Here is a 16,345-nt window from a genome sequence, read left to right on the forward strand (position 1 = left end):
TGGGCAGCGCCGCTGCACTGACAAAGATTTTCCCACAAAACTAAGTGCCTGCTTTTCATTTCTAAAGGGCGTTTCTCATGTCAGAGTTGCCAATTTTGAATCGATTAGAAGAAAGTTAAATAACATGAAAGCAAGCAAACTGTTCTACCTAGGGGTAAATGTAGTGGGGTTTGTTCTAATGGCAACCTGTAAGAAATTACTGCCGTACAAATCTTCTTCCCCAGCAATGATTTTTGTTGTTGTTCAGCATACATCACAACTCCTTATTCACTCAGCCCTTCTGAACCTTCACAGTCGAAGCAGCAGCAGGGCCAGAGGGAGGAAGAGCTATGTCCAGTTAGAGGCTCAGGGGACCAGATGGCCTGTGGTGGTGGCACTTTGGCATAATGTGTGGCAGTCACTGTTGCCCAGACGCCAGAGCTCCAGGCTGCAGGAGACGGCATCTTCCACAGCTTGAATAAACAGCCCCTGGAGGCAATGGGGGCTGGAGGTGATGTTACCTGTGCTGATGTCTTCTCCCAGCTGCAAGAAGCGGTCCTGGACCTTGGATGCTCAGACCCCGCTGTGAGAGGAGAGGTAGTTGCATGTGGCAAAGGGACACAACCACACCAGTGTGGCTCCCCACGGGCTGTCTCCCCAGCATAGCTGGTGTTGCACCAACCTCACAATGGCTGGTGCTCTCCAGGGCTGTTCCATGGGCTCCGCACCCTGCCAGGAGGGGCCCAAGGCTGCTGACCTACAACTCCAACCCCTCATCATGGCCTAGCAGCAGGGATGCCCAGTGATACTCCTTTGCTCCTGGTTGTGGGTCCTTGGAAGAAAAGCCCACCATACCTGGAAGGACAGAGGCTAACAGCAAACAGGAAAATTGGGCTCAAGCAGCATGTTTGAACCAGAGCTCTCAGTAGAAGAGTGTGAGGAAAAGGCGGCAGCTGTTCTCCCTGAAAGCTGCATACAGCATTTGGGAAGCGATGATTGGAAAGAGAGGATTTCCAGCATGGATACCCTTCAGAAGACTGTTGGGGAGATGGAGAAAAGTGAGATACCATGCCAAGCCCTGGTGAGACTGCTGTCATGGGGACAAAAGGAAACAAAACTCCAGGTGATGCAGAAGAAACTTCATACCATCACCTTGCTAGCTGAGAAAGGGGACTTCTCCAGAACATCTGCTCAAATTGTCCTGGAAAGTGTGGTGGAAATGGTGGGAGATGTGTTATGCAGCAAAAATGCTCAAGGAGCCCTGACAGCTATAGCAGAGGCATGTTCTTTGCCTTGGACTGCAAAAAGAGCTATGTTGTTGGCCTTTTCACAGAATAACTCCAGGATCCATTCCAAGATCTTGGACTGGCTGTCAAATGCAATTCTGGAGTTTGGCTTTGCAGGGATGGAGGCCAAGGCACTGGTTAATACCCTGAAGATTGCTCTTGCTGCTGTTCACTCTGGTGTGCAGAGATCAGCCATCACCTTGCTGGGGGTTATTTACCTGTACATGGGAGACTCACTGAGAGCGCTGATAGAAAGTGAAGAGCTGCCCCTTCTTCCCCAGATAGATGCTGAGCTGGAGAAGCTGCATGGACAGGTCCCACCAATTCCCAGTCGTGCCAACCCCAAGCCATACCTAGATGACAGGGTCCAGGAGGATCCAGGGGATCAGAGAAGGACTGAAGCCATAGACATTGGTGACAGGATCACACCAGACTTGGTGTCAAAGCTGCAGGCGAAGAACAGGACCATGCAGAGGGAGGGCCTAGAAGAGGTTGCAGACATCCTTCAGGATGCCAGATTCATCCAGCCAAACATAGGAGAGCTCCCAAGAGCCCTGAGGGCTTGTCTCTGCAACCCAAACCCCACCCTGGTACAGACAGCCCTGAGGGTCCTCCAACAACTTTCCAAAGCCATGGGCTCTGACATCAAACAGCACATGAAGGACTTGGGCTTTCCCCTCATTGCTCTGTTTAGGGAAAGCAAGAGCAGCATGAGAGCTGCTGCCCTGGCTGCTGTGAATGCCTGGGCTGCCCAGATCAACATATTGGAGTGGCTGGAAAGGCAGGACATTTCAGAAGATCTAGGTGAAGAAATGCCTTTCCAGAAGCAAGAGCTGGCACGGTGGCTGGCTGAACAGCTGCCCACCCTCAAGTCAGCTCCCTCAGACCTGCTTCGGTGTGTGCCTCACCTCTACTCTTCCCTGCAGGACAGTAACAGGGACGTGCAGACAGCCTCGCAGGCAGCCCTGCCCTTCTTTATAATGCACCTTGGCTTTGAGAAGATGACTGAAGCCACCAGCGAGCTGAAGGCAGCTGCAAAGGACCACATACTTGCAATACTAGAGAATGCCAAAGACAGTCCGTCAGCCCAGTCCACTGCTTCTGCTAAGTCACTTTCTAAACACACTAGAGTCACCACCACTACCACTTTCCCCTCTGTTCTAACCACACCACCTGCAGCAATAGCCCTGTCTTCACAAGCATCAGCTAAAGAGCCAGCACCCAAAACCAACAGAGAGGAGCAGCAGTGTCCTAAGAAGCCCAAGTCAGGAGAAAGAGTCCTGAAAAACACAGATGCAGCCAAGGAAAAAGCACAAATTAAGTCCACTTTGAAGGATGGGGGCAGCAAACTGGGACCCATCTTCATAATCGTCCCCAAGGGGAAAGAACAGAGAATGAGGGATGAGAAAGGCAGCAAAGTGCTGCAGTGGAACTTCACTGCTCCCAGCGACAGGTACATCAAGCAGCTGAAAGCTCAGATGAGCAGCTGTGTGTCCAGCAGCTTCCAGGTGGAAATGTTCCACTCCAGATTTCCACACCACATCAAAGCCTTGGCCATCATGGCCAGGCACTTAGAGACAGAGAAGGAAGCAGTCATCAGCTGTCTGGACCTGATCCTGAAATGGCTCACCCTGCGTTTCTTTGACACCAACACATGGGTGCTTATCAAGAGCCTAGACTACCTCAATATGCTGCTAACCTTACTGATTCAAGAAAAGTACCAGCTGATGGACAGTGAGGCCTTTTCCTTCCTCCCTTACCTGGTCCTAAAGATGGGGGAGCCAAGGCAAACTGTTCTTAAATTGGCACATGCTGTCCTGAAGAGGACGTGCCTGGTATATCCAGCTAAGAAGGTGTTTGGCTTCCTCGTGGAAGGCATGAAGTCCAATAACACTAAGCAGCAAGAAGGTTGCCTGGTGGAGCTGGGTTATCTCCTTGAAGCATATGGGCTGGAGGTATGTGAGCCTAGCCCCAGCAAAGCCTTGAAGAGGATAGCTGCCTTCCTTGGAGACCAAGACAGTGCTGTTCGTAGTGCTGCTCTAAACATTATGGTCACAGCTTGCAAAACTCATGGGGAATCCCTCTTCAGAGTGCTTGGGGATCTTCCTGAAGAGCATATGAGGATGCTGGGACAAATTGCAGAACAGGAACCTGGCAGGTCAAGAGTTTCTCCAGCAAAGCGTCTCAGTGAAAAACCTCCGTGTGATTCAAATACAAGATCTGAAGCCGCCCATCAGCAGGCAGGAGATGCAGCCGCAAAGCTAGAGCCCACCTGCTCTCAAGGAGGAAATTTGAATATGGTGGATGTGGCTTCCCAGACACTGCCTCCACACGTACATGAGCAAGGGAGAAGGCTGATCTCCAGAAAATACAATATCTTTAGACTGAAGGATATGATTCAGTTAGAAACAATCCCTGAATTCCAAACCCTGCCTATCTCCTCAGGCACTGATGACACATGTCATAACATCACCTCCACCATTAATTCCCGTATTTGCCGCATTAGCAGTGGTGATACTGATACCAGCATGCAGGCAATGAAAGAAATTGAGGAGATCCTGAGGCAGAAGAACAATGTAGAAGCCATGTCTGGGCACATTAATGAGTTTCTTGTAGCAAGCTTTCAATCGCTCAAGTTTATCCACCAGCAAAAGGAAGCAGATAAGAAATGGGGGAAGGAACAAATCATTCTGCAATGTAACTGTGTCATCCAGGCCTGTAACTGTGTCTTTCAGGAGAAGAAACTGGCTCAGGAGGCCTCAGTGGAAGTGCTTAAGGATGTAATGAACAATGTCTTTACCTTAATGCTAGACTTCCTGGACGGAGACCTAGAGGAAGATCAGAAGATCATACAGTCTATTAATGTCCTCATGAAGAGGGTGTTGGAAAAATCTGACCAGACCAGGATTTTTTGTGCCTTGTTGAAGCTGCTCCAAGGCAGCCTGACTGCTGAGAGCAGCCCAGATAAGTTTTCCAACCTGCTGGTCAAGTGCCTGTGGAGGAGCACATGGCTTCTCCCAGGCACCATCAGCACCATCAACCTGGATGAAATCCTGCTAGAGGCCCACATGCTCATGAAAGCTCTCTCAAAGGAAAAACTGAGGCAGCACGCAAACAAACTCCCACTGTGGACCCTGAAAACTCTGCTGCACAACTTGTGCAAGCTGAAAGGAGTAAGGATCCTGGACCACCTCACCCTGATTGAGGACGCAGCTGGCTCCGAGGTGGAAGCTTACCTCCGAAAGACAGTCAGTCCTACTGCCAAGCAGGTGACAAATGAAACAGCTGTAGGAGCAGGGGAGGATGTCCCCTGGGCAGCCCACGGGGTTGCAAAGGACAAAGCAGGTGATGTTGTAGAGACCATCTTCTAGAAAACTTGCTCCAAGGAGAGTTTGAGGGAGGGTCTAGAGGAGTCATATGAATGTAAGCAAAAATGGCCCAAGTGAAAGTTGGAGTCTTTCCTATAAAACCCCTCCCTCTTCTTGCAGAGCTATGCTAAGCAAAGCCTGGCCATCATCTGGACAGAACAGGACACCAGAGAGCATTTTCATCCTCCTCCCTTGGGGATGTACCCTGAGGTGGAAGCATCTCCCCTTAGATGAATGGGGATCCCGGGAGGAACCGTACGGGTGAAGGAGGTGATACCATCCCACCACCTGGAAAACCTGCCATTCACCTGCAGCAGCAACACAGCCTTGAGAGCAAGACAGCCCACAGCAGGCTCCCTGCCAGCCCGCTCCCCTCGGAGGATGCCAATGTCATGCTTCTCCCTCCTTTCCAGGGCTGCACAACAGTGACATCGCTGGGGGCATGAAGAACCACCAGCAGAAATAGCACCAGGACGTCAGAACTAGGCAGCCCTCCTCCACACACGCATCAACAGGCAGATGAGGTGAACCAATAAAGAAACAACTCCAGCATGAATACCGGGTGAGTTATCTGTGCACTGGCAACCTGGGGCTGCAGCCCTCAGGAGCTGGTCTGAGTTTCTGGTTGATGTCTCTGTTGCTGTTGTTCAGAAGAGCGAAGAGTGGGGCAGGCAGCGCTGGGGCACAGGTACTTGGCTGGGAGCATTAAAAGCATGCACGTACCTAGGGAGGTGTCTCTCCAGCTCCGGCTGGGCTCCTCGGGTGAGCATGCGGAGCCTGTTCCCTTCCCCGAGTAGTGCCAGTAAGTAGAAAAAAGGGGGACTGCTGCTCTTTCCAAAGCCAAAGAGGAGATAGGTCTTAAAACCCGGAGAGGGACCAGGCAAAGGGAAGAGGGTCTCACAGGTTCCCTGTGCACTGCAGGGAACAGCTATAGGGCTTGCTTGTTTCCGGAGCTCAAAGTCTTCATGTTTCCATATCACAGCACAACTTCTTAGCCTTTAAAGTAACAAGGAGGGTGAGATTGATGCCTTGGGGCAAAAACTGATCCCAGAGCACACAAATTTGGCCAGGGCCCAGGGCAGAGCTGACCCTGCCCGGACAACTTCCACAGGGGTCCTTCCAATATGGGATTTTCTAGCAGTCAAAACATTCATGGCCAGTAGCGTTTCAGATCAACAGTGCCCTGGTTCCCAGCTGGGAGCTGCCTGAAGAGATCGGGGCTTTCAAACAGCATTTCTGCCTTTCTACACAATGACCACCAGTTGCACAATGAGCCTACCAAAGGCAAAGATTGCAATAGGAAATTCATTAGGGAAAGAGATTAGTACAAGCTTCTGTTTTCTCTTAGGTAAAATCAATAAAACATAGACTTTCAAACCCACTTCCACTTGTCAAACTGAAAGAGTTCAACAGAGCAGCTGCAGGATGCCAATGCCTCATCCCAGCCCATCCCTTCCAGGTTGCCCAAGGAGCACTCTGTTATTCTCATGTAAAACCACCTTGGTTTGTCTTTAACACCCCTCTTGCCTGTGAGTTACCGAAGGTAGGAGTCCTCAGCTTTCTGTCACGTATAACTGTAAGCACTTCAAGGATGCTCATTAAATTACAAGACTTATTTACTAATAGACAATTCAGCCAATTACAAAATGCTATTAAGCATTTGTACTCAGGCAGAGCAAGCCAGCTGCCTGGTGAACGTGGCAAACCTATATTTTTAATTAAAACAAGGAAAACGGAATACACAGTCTGATTACTGGCCAACAAGAAAAATACACCCCAGGATCTCAAAGTGTAATCATCCTTTCTGGATGGCCAAAATGACTTGTTTGCTTCACACTGTAATTCTCTCTAATGCTGCTACAAAGTCATGGCCACCCCCTCACCCCCCATTCATCCAGTGCTGTACCTGCCATGGGGCTGCTCCGGTGCCCATTAAATCTGGCTCTGGTACATCCATATCTAGTTTCTGCCTTATTTTCTGGCTGGGTAGCTGGAGGATTCACAATGAGAACATGGCTGATGCCTCCACAGTTTTTACTCTCGGATTGCTTCCTGCTCTGTCCTTGGGATGCCCTCTCTTTTTGTGCTAAAGGACATAAGCTTCTCTGGGGCTGGAGTGGAGCTGTGTAGCTTATATGCAACACAAATGGGTGCCCTTTATGTGGCCTTCCAAAAGTAAATTCATATCCATGTTGAGCTGTGAGGTCAGGCGACCGGACATGCTGTTCCAGGAGGTTTCCTTCAGTGCTGCGCTCCCTTTTTGCCGGTAGCCAGCGCCTCACAAGCAGCTGCTTTTACAGCTTCCTCTCCACGAGGTCCTGGAAGTGCTCTGTACAGAGGCATCACCATCATTCCGGCACAGTTACCAGGGACCGCTGCCTGGCTACTGCCCTGTCACTCAGGCCACACGGAAACCTGCCCCGGAACAGTGTTCCCCTTGCAAAAGCGCCTCTGGCAACGAGCCACCACCAGGCTGTCGCCTGACGCGTGCAATGCTGCCTGGGCACGCGGCGGGGGCAAGCCGTTAGCCCGCGGACAGCATCCACGCGCTGAAGCCACGCACTGTGCTGCAGCCGGGGGACACGGGCGGACTCCTCTTCTAAAATGCTGAAGGCCTGAACCATTCCTCAAGGGTTACAGAGACAAAAATGGGGCAAAGTCAAGTGCTTGCCGTATTTGCCGGGCAGGCAGACTGTTCATCACGTTATCAGAGCACCTCAGGGCCCCTGTCAGCAGTCAGAAACCTCCTGTAGTGGGTGCAGCACAAAACCAGAGCAAGGGACAGTCCCTGTACTGCAGATATTGCCTGCGATAGGAGGTAAGTGCCTCAGCAGGGATGCCCTGGAGTCCTACAGGAGCAAGCGGCCTCTTCAACGTTCCCAGAGGATGCTCGCGTGTGTCCCTCAGCACAGCCCCCAGGCAGCAATCAGGAGTGCCCTGAACATCAGGATGATGACCTACAAGTTATTCTTGCCTGCACCTCCTTGCCCTGGCAGAGAACAGCACGCAATGGGGTATCGTGGTCCAGCACAGGTCTAGGTGCTTATTTGGGTGGTGTTAAGAAAGAGAGCAAAGCTTAGAAATACGCTTTGCACTCAGATCTGGACAGTGGGGTCTTGTGCCCTGGAAGAGCTATTTCCAGCACACGTAACCCAGCCTGCCATGGAAATTTTACATTTTCAGAGAGTCCCCCAGAGACAGAGGAGCAGGTTGTGAAACAACAGTTAAGGAATGGGTGCTAACACACAGGATGAAACCGCGGGGTCCTGGGATGCTCCTGCCAGCACCACATCCTGAGGTTTGCTGGATGGTAATTCAATTTTCCCCCTTTCTACCTCCCAGACAGACAGTCCTCCAGGCTGTTCATCATCCCCCATAGCCCTGGGGAACAGCAAAGAGCAAAAGAGCGCCTGGGTCAGGAGGCGAAGAAGGAGAGCTGCAGAGAGTTCGTAAGGGAGAGCTGACCTGGTACCTTTTGCTCTTTCCTGGTTCAGTCCTCTTCCATTTGCTGGAATCATGACCAAGCTGCATTCTCAGGAGACAGCAGGGTCAGGAAGATCAATGAATTATAAATAAATGCAGTATAAACAAATCAATCAGCGGGATAAAAACATTCAACAGAGCCACGCTAATTAAAAATATAATAATCCAGATAGCAGACATTTATTTAAAATGTTACAATTACAGCTTTTAATCATCTAGGTTTAAATTAACAGCACCAGCGAAGAAACTGTGCAAATGCATTCTGTGTAATGAACTGATATTAGAAAGCCAGCTTGGTGATCTCTCCCTCTCTCAGGCTAATTCTCTGTCCTTTCGTTGTAAAATAACCTTTTGGTGTCGTTTCCTTGTAGAGTCTTGAAGATGAAGACACAATATTGGAGCTAAATTAAATCCCCTTCACATGCTTCTCTTCTTTCAAGCTGTAAAAATTGCTGGTATCAGTCATTCAGGCTCTAGTGCTGACGCAACCACACTTGAGGAGAACATCTGGGGGCCCCAAGAGTCATTATAGGGAAAATAAAATCCTATATTACAATCAGTCAGCAATTAAAAAGCGGGATGCAGGAGGGCCAATCCTGCAAGATGCTGAGCAGGCTTGGTGGGGAAATCAAATGGTAGACTTGTGATCCTTTGGGGCTCTTTTCTTTTTCGCTGGGGGAATTGAGAGGAGGCAAGAAAATTTCTAAATCTGCTCCTGTCCAGCACAAATGGTCTTGGAAGTAGCTCGTGTTAATTCTGGTCAGTGCTGATCCAGAGGTCACAGGTTTAGAAGCTGCTCACTGCCAGCCCAGTCTGCAGAGCTGCGGGGCCAGTCTTGCCTTGGCTTGACGTTCAAAGAGACACGGTCTGGCTGAAGGCAGCGCTCAGCTTGCCGTGTGGAGCCCCGGTGGTTAAAGTGGGCTCAAGACAGGCACTGGCAAATCAGAGAGGTGGACGCTCTCTGCACCTGGCATGGTTCTGACTTAGCGAAGTGACGGCTCTTATCTGCCCTGGACAATTGTCACAATCTTTCCCCCACGTATATATCTACAGCTGCCCTGCAGAAGCATCTTTCCTACACAAGAGCCCAGCGTCTGCCAGCCAAGATGCTGACAAGTGCTCAATGCAGTGACAGAAGTGAGCAGATTTACAGACACACGGCAAGTAAAACTGTTGAAGGCGAAGCTTGCCAGCCACAGCTGTGCTGGGGTGGGTTTGAGCCAGCAGCCAAGGACCGGCAGTTCTCCCCGGGCTGCAAAAGCTCTTCTGGCCTGCAGCCTCTCGTCCCTGCCAGCCAGCACGCTCGGGTCCGCTCTGCCCCTGCCTTTGCTCTGTCCCCTTGTCGTGCTTGGCACAGGGAGAGTCACAGCAGGGCAGAAATAGCCCCAAAAGTTCCGGAGCTCAAGACTCAGCTTCCAGCAGCGCCCCTGACACGTCCGTCCCCCGGCTCACGCTGGTGACGGTGCCGTGCTGGTCCTGCTCACAGCGTTAGGGTGTTCCACGTCTCAGCTGGCTTTGCTTAAAGGCTGCAAGGAAAGGGACAAGAAGAAAAAAAACATGGGGAAAAAAATCATTTTGGAAGCATGGAAAGATTTCTGTGTGGGAAACGAACGCCACATGGGGAGAGCGCACGTGTGACTCTCGGCGTGCGTGAGCGCATGCCTACACACGTACTTCTGCGTGCCTAAGTCACGGATCCTTCCGGAGCTGCTCACCCACTCCTGCTTTTTGGCCATTGTCACCAAACGCAATTACCTACCTGCATCCATAGTCCTGAGCACACAATTAAGGAGCCCTTTGGAAAGAGAATGTTATCCCTCTAATTAGCACCAAACCCTCCTCTCTCTCCTGTTTACCTGAAGGGTGGGCAAACATACAGCGAGAGAGCAAGTGAGAGTCACGCAGTCCTCACTGCCGCAACGGGCAATGTAATTGCCTGGCCTGCACATTAAGATTAATAAATATTAACTTTACTTGTGTTTTTACTGTCCACCTAAGATGGAAACAATGAGCTTTACTGCTTAATCAAATTAGAGCTATAAAATTATTTCCCTTTTAGAAGGCTCATTTCTGTTTTGCTGGCAATTAATGCTGACGATTTGAGTCCCATCTTTAAAACATTTTGAAATATGGAAAATGGCAGAAGTGCCACAGTGCATTAATGGAGCCATAATACACATCAGGTAATAAAGCATGAAGAGCCTGTTTACTTTGAGTACTCTAATTATTTGAGAGCTTTTTTAAAAAAGTAATTCCAACATGTGAAATCTTTCATTTCATTTGAATTAATTTTTACAGACAAACAGAAAAAAAAAAGAGAAACAAGAACCCCTTTTGAAGTGTTGCTTTGAAATTCCCTGCAGCCACGCCAATTCCCAGGCAGACACCGAGGAGCAAATTTTCCCTTTCGTTTTTCTCGTTTTTTTCTCTTCAAGGTGTGCAGGGCAGGGAGGTCCGCTCACACACTGGACGCTCCTGCACCATCTCTGGAAACATCTCAAGGAATCAATGCGCTGTCTCATAGGAGACTCCCACCCCTCACTGAGCTGCAGGGGACAGAGACATTGTCATTGCCTGGTCTAAGAGATCTGAAAACTCCTTCAAACCTTTAGCACAACCAAGAAAGTGTTCGGGAGCTGTACCTTTGTCTGAGAGACAGTTCTCTGGTGAGGCAGAGCACAGGTCCTGTGGCTCTCTGCAGAGTTCTGCAGAACTAACAAGGTTTAATTCATCTTCTTTACAAATCAGCACCTAAGCATCAGCACAACTGAGGCAGGATGGGACCTCTGGAGGTCTCTCATCCTACCCCCTGCTCAAAGGGGACAACTTAAAAGTTAGGTCATGTTGCTCTGGGCCTTGTCCTGCTGAGTTTTAAATGTTTCCCAAGACAGAGATTCCCCCAGCGCTGCCCTGTCCCGGGGCTGCAGTGCTCATTATGAAACTATTTTTTCACTATACCTCATTGGCATTGCCCTTGCTGCAGCCTGTGCCCGTGGCCTCTTGTCCTGTTGCTGTGCAGCTCTGAGGACAGCCCAGCTCCAGCCTCTTAGTTCCCTTGGTGGTAGCTGAAGCCAGCAGTGAGATATCCCTCATGCTCCTCATCTTCAGGCTCAAACAAACCCAACCCTTCCACCTTGCCTCGTACCTCCCGTGCTCCAGCCTCTGCCACCTCAGTGGCATCCGCCAGCCTTGCTCCAGCTCACTGTGCTTCAAGCTGGATGGTCCAGCCAGCCCTCCACCCACCTGCTGGTTCTCCCAACCCGCTTCCACCTCCACCATTTGGCTACTGCCACGGAGAAGACAAAATTACATGGAAGAGACCGAATGGCTGATACCAGCGAGAAGAAGCATGGCCAAATCCTTGCGGTCGCCCTTGACGTGACTCAGTAATGCCAACGGGTTGGCTAGGGCCAACCTCTCCCATACAGCACTTACTCTGCTCTTTATGTCTGAGCAGGCTCTTTCCCTGACTGGTTGCCTGCAGCTTAGTGAGTTCTCCTCCATGGTCCAGGAGATCTTAGCCCACCCCAGCCCGGGTGACACACGTTAGCTTGCACGCTCTCACCCTGGTCTGCTCAGGCAGCACTGTACAGCTGGTCGGCATGGGAGTAGCTCAAGACCTTCACGACCACACAAAGAACAAGGCAGTGCAGAATCTGCCCCCAGATCTGATGGCCCGGTTTTTCTAAAGCACAGCTGTTCTCCCTCTGTTGCGGTACATGGATTGCTTCACCAGTCAAGCGTATTTGCAAGGCTATACAAGCCAAGATAAATTTGCCCCCAAAGTAATAACTTTTCAATTACCTTCATTATTCCTTGCTCAACACAAGAACAGCACAGCACCTCTTGAGGGAGCAGCTGAGTATTTCTCTCCAGGGTGCACATTTATTATTTTAAGAATCATTTAATTTTCCATCTGAAGAAAAGGGGCGAATGTAGGTCCTGAATGACTCCAGGGCCCTGTTCAATACCTTGCCACGTTATCCATCACGGCAATTACACCTGGTAATTCATCTCTGAGAAACTTCAATATGCAGATCTGAGAGCATTTGAGGTACCTGGCATGGCTCACAACTCTGGGAGCTGATGGAAAGAAGGCATCATGACTGGGAAGCACATGCCATCATGCCCAAGAAACTCAGGCTAAGTCTTTAGTAATGGGATTCTTTGCATACCAGCAACCTGCAGCCTGGCTCTCCAAAGCTTCTCCCAAACTCTGTCCTCTCACGGCACACGCCCATCCCTGCCAGTCCCATTGCTGGGACCAGTGTGATTTACAGCATTTGTGCAGTGATGCTCTTCACAACGGGTTCCCTATTGGGTCAGGCTGAATGTGCTGCCGGTGTGAGAAATACAACTAAATGCCACCACAGCAAATAGTCCAGTAGAACAACCATTTACGCTCTGGGGTATGCAGAGCAGCACTGCCTCTTCATCAAAGTGACCTGCAGGGCTTGAACGAAAACCCACTGAGGGGTGAGGAGAAAAGTTTAATTACAATTTCCCTACCTAAAGGAAATACCAAGACAGCACTGATCTTACAGCTGAGGTCCGTCCCTGCCCCCAGCTGCTCTCTGCCACCTTTATTTACCTTCCAGTGTCCATTTAGAAAATGCTGCCTGGGCTAGAGACGCTACCATGGGCTGTGAGTTCATCTTTGGCACAGATCTAGCCAGGATTAGGTCTCCAGGATATTCTTAAGACCCTCCTTACGTGGCTGCTTATTGCTGGTGTGAATGCAGCCCTGGTCTGTAAAGTAATTCAGGGATCAAGCCGGGCTCTGCAGGAGTGCACGTAACTACAGGGTGCTTGTTCAGGAGCTCTGCTCACTGACTGGGAGTGGGTGGACTCCTGTCAGCTCCTCAGAAGCACAAGAAACAGCCTCAGATGAAGCAACGGTGCTGTCGCCGGGCTCGGAAGATAATGAGAACCTTAGCTTGCTCCAAAGTGCTTCAGTAAGAGGTACTTGCCTCACGCTGAGAGGCCACTTGGCATGACTGCATCCCTGCGCAAGCACGAGTGCTGGTGCCCAAGGACAGGCACCCCTGAGAGATTCCCCTCCGCGTTGCTAACACGTGTGTCAGCGCTCAGCAATGATGAAAGCAGACCGGACCCCAGGCACACAAGTGACGTCCTGACTCTGTGCTCACACCTCTGAGGAATATCCCCTCTCCAGCCCCCTGAGCCCATCACACAGACAGACTGGCTGTGGGTCACCTGCCACCAGACACAAGAGCTGACTGTTGCATTTGGGAAGGTAAAGGTTAGCAGAACGGTGCAGTGTGTTTCATCGGGTGACACTTGCCTCCTCATGGTTATTTCTCATCCTGTCCCCAGCGCTCTCCTCTGCCCAGACAGGTCAACTGATGTGAGCATCCTCACAGACTCCAAGGAAGGGATGGCTTGAGTCCTTACGAAAGGAAAAGGTGAAAAGTCAGTCCCTGGGATTTTATTTCTCTGAGCACCAGGAGGATTAAAGGCAGTAGAAAGTCTGGTTGCATGTTGGTCTTTCGTCAGGGGAAGCCAAGCAACAGAAAAGCAGGGGATTTTAGTAAATTCTTAGGATTAGAAATACTAATCTGACCATTTCTTTTGACATTCTGGGCTACACAGTTCAGCAAACTCCGCACAGAAATCCAATAAGCACCCCTGACTGAATGGCCCGTATATTTTTAGGGAGATTTCCCATCAGTGCTCAGGTTGTTGGATACCTGCAAACCTGAAAAGTCCCAACACAACTCCAAGACTAACTTGATACAGCATGTATGGAGACCCCAGTCCCCTCCAACTGGAGCACTTCTGCAGGCACAGAAGGTCCTGCAAGCAGCATTGGAAAAGCCACCTGAAAGTCTCCACGATAGAGATTCAGGGAAGAAAATGTATTAGATGAGCTGGTATTCACAGAGCAGGCGCGCTCAGAGTAGGATCCACCCACGAGGCTATGGCGATTTGCATCCCATTAGCAAGGAGCCACTGCTGTAAATGAGGCAGCGGGTGTCTTTAGTTTTCGCCTGGACAGTCAGGTTTCTCTGTGGCCCTGCAGGAGCTGACTGAGCTACAGGGAAAGCCCACTGGCTGCCTCCCTGCTCGGGGACCAGCAGATCCTCTCCCTGAGCCCGACCCCTTTGCTGCAGCGGTCCCTGAGACTGGCATTGACCCAGTAGCATTTGCCGGGGTCCAGCGCTCAGGGCGAGACCCAGGCAGGAGTACAGCTCCCTTTACCTCTGTTTTTTCCTTATTGCCACAACTGTTGTAAAGCTGCTCTCTGGCGTTTTCCTGGCTGCAAGGACACGTCCAGCTGTGAACCGTGCCTGACTCTTGTGGGTTTTGCAAGGAGGAGCAGGCAGCAGGGGAGTTGGAAGGGCAGAAATGACAAGCAGGGCTGTATTACGCATTGGTGAGTTCTCCACAGAGCTCACGGGACACAACCTGAAAGTTTGGCTAATTGGAAAATCATCTCAGTTGGCTGTGGAGGTAAAGGGCTGCTCCTGAATTATCACTGCTCAGAGAACCATTACTAACAGGGGAGCAGAGTCTCAAGTGTTTGCATTCCCTGCTATTTTCCTCTCTTTTCTCTATTCAACAGGTAAACAACTTATTTCTTTACAATTCCCCAAATCATGACCAGCCTGGAAATGCCTAGCTGTTGTCTCATTTAGCACACAGTCCCCCCCAGTGCCAAAAAGCGTATGGGTCACTCAGCTCAGTTAGGAGAGAAGCATGACAATATCGTCCCCCATCAAATTGTCCAAGGCACACAGCTTTTCCGCAGCCCACCCCAGGGTTGCACTGCTTTTGCTGAAAGCGCATCAGCCGTGGGGAACCACCTCCTCTGCCTGTATGAACAGGAGCGATCGCCCTGTCCCCCCACAGCTGCTCACTGACCCTTGTTACGCTCCATTCGTGTCTAGGAGGGTGAGAACAGGTCTGAAATTTGGCTTAATCTGCAATGTGCATTTTCTCTGCCTAAGATGAGGTCTCACACACTCTTTTCAGCTGTCTGAAAGAGCCAGGTGCCAAGTAACTGATGACCACTGAGTCTCTTGTGCGCCCAGTTCCTCCCACCTCTGAATGTTTAGCTCTGTGCACCAAAACATTTGGCTGTGGTATTTTAAGCCAACAGCTCATTGTCCGACACAAACCAGGATGCCATTCAGGTGAGCATTTCCCAAACTCTAGTTAGGTTTGCAAGAGGACTCACACTCTGCTCTAACCATCTCGGTGCACAAAATGCACAGAGGGCTCAGGGAGGCGATGTCAGGACCCAGGTCCCTTTGCCAGCAAGGTCCTTTAGAGTGGCCAGAAGAGCCTCTTTGCTGCTCTGCTTAAACCTTTGCAAGAGGCTGAATCAGCATGTGTGCAAATAAAAAATGGGGCATGTGTAGCTCTTTCGCTTCTGCCTCCGCCTCCCTCTTGAAAAACAAAGCACTTAGCTCTAATCATGTAGACTGACTGCCGGCTGAGGGTGTGACAGCAGTGCGAGTTGCAGAGGAAGGAACTTTGCAGATTTTTCAAGCAGTGTGGGGTGCTTGAAAAAGGTGCTCTCCTTTTCCAGGGAGACCAGAGCGTATCAGCGCTGCCAGACACACCGAACAAGGAGAACCGCTGCTCTGGTAGCACCGACAGACCAAGGAGCCGCGCAGAGATGCTGACCTGACTGGGTCTTGCACAGACGAAGACGCGGTGTAACGAACTTTCTTCCAGCGTAGTGTTTAGAGGATGCCCTTTGTTTCCCTTTGCTGGGGCTTGCAGAATAGCTGCTATCAAACATCTGACACCATGCAGGGGACCCAGCAATAACGAGAAAATAACATGGCTAATTAGCCTCGTGGTTTAGTTGAACCAGCTCCCTCTGGAATACCCTTGTTGAACAGGGTTAGTTTTCTTCCGTTCCCCCCATAACTGATCCTCACATTTAATTATGCTGGAAATCTGGCCATGCCTGACTCGGATGGAGTGTTTTACTGCTTATATGGTCTTTGCAGATAAGAGACGCTGCTGCTATTGCACAAGTGGAGAAGTGACTTTGAGGGGTTTTATACCTCCTCTGGGAGGCTGCAGCTCCAGCCACCTCGAGCAGTAAGATCAAGACAGGGGCAGAAATCTATGAGTGGAAGCAATCATTCCCACACCTTGTATAGGAGAAACAATGTTGTCATTGTCTTGATCCTTTCACCTAACAGGAGAGGCTAAAAATGATAAATTGTCAGGTGAATGGTCCATGTGGGA

At 50.3% G+C, this 16,345-nt stretch overlaps 1 protein-coding gene across 1 annotated transcript; it reads left to right on the forward strand.

Moving 5' to 3' along the window:
* Positions 1 to 883: 883 nt before the first annotated feature.
* CKAP5 (cytoskeleton associated protein 5) lies at positions 884 to 4,636 on the forward strand (the record flags this gene model as incomplete). Its single annotated transcript, XM_082003462.1, has 1 exon — positions 884 to 4,636. One exon carries the CDS (start codon positions 884 to 886, stop codon positions 4,634 to 4,636), a length of 3,753 nt encoding a protein of 1,250 aa, XP_081859588.1.
* Positions 4,637 to 16,345: the final 11,709 nt, after the last annotated feature.

The sequence above is a fragment of the Phaethon aethereus genome (genome assembly GCF_964289735.1).
Source record: "Phaethon aethereus genome assembly, chromosome: 9".
NCBI lineage: Eukaryota > Metazoa > Chordata > Aves > Phaethontiformes > Phaethontidae > Phaethon > Phaethon aethereus.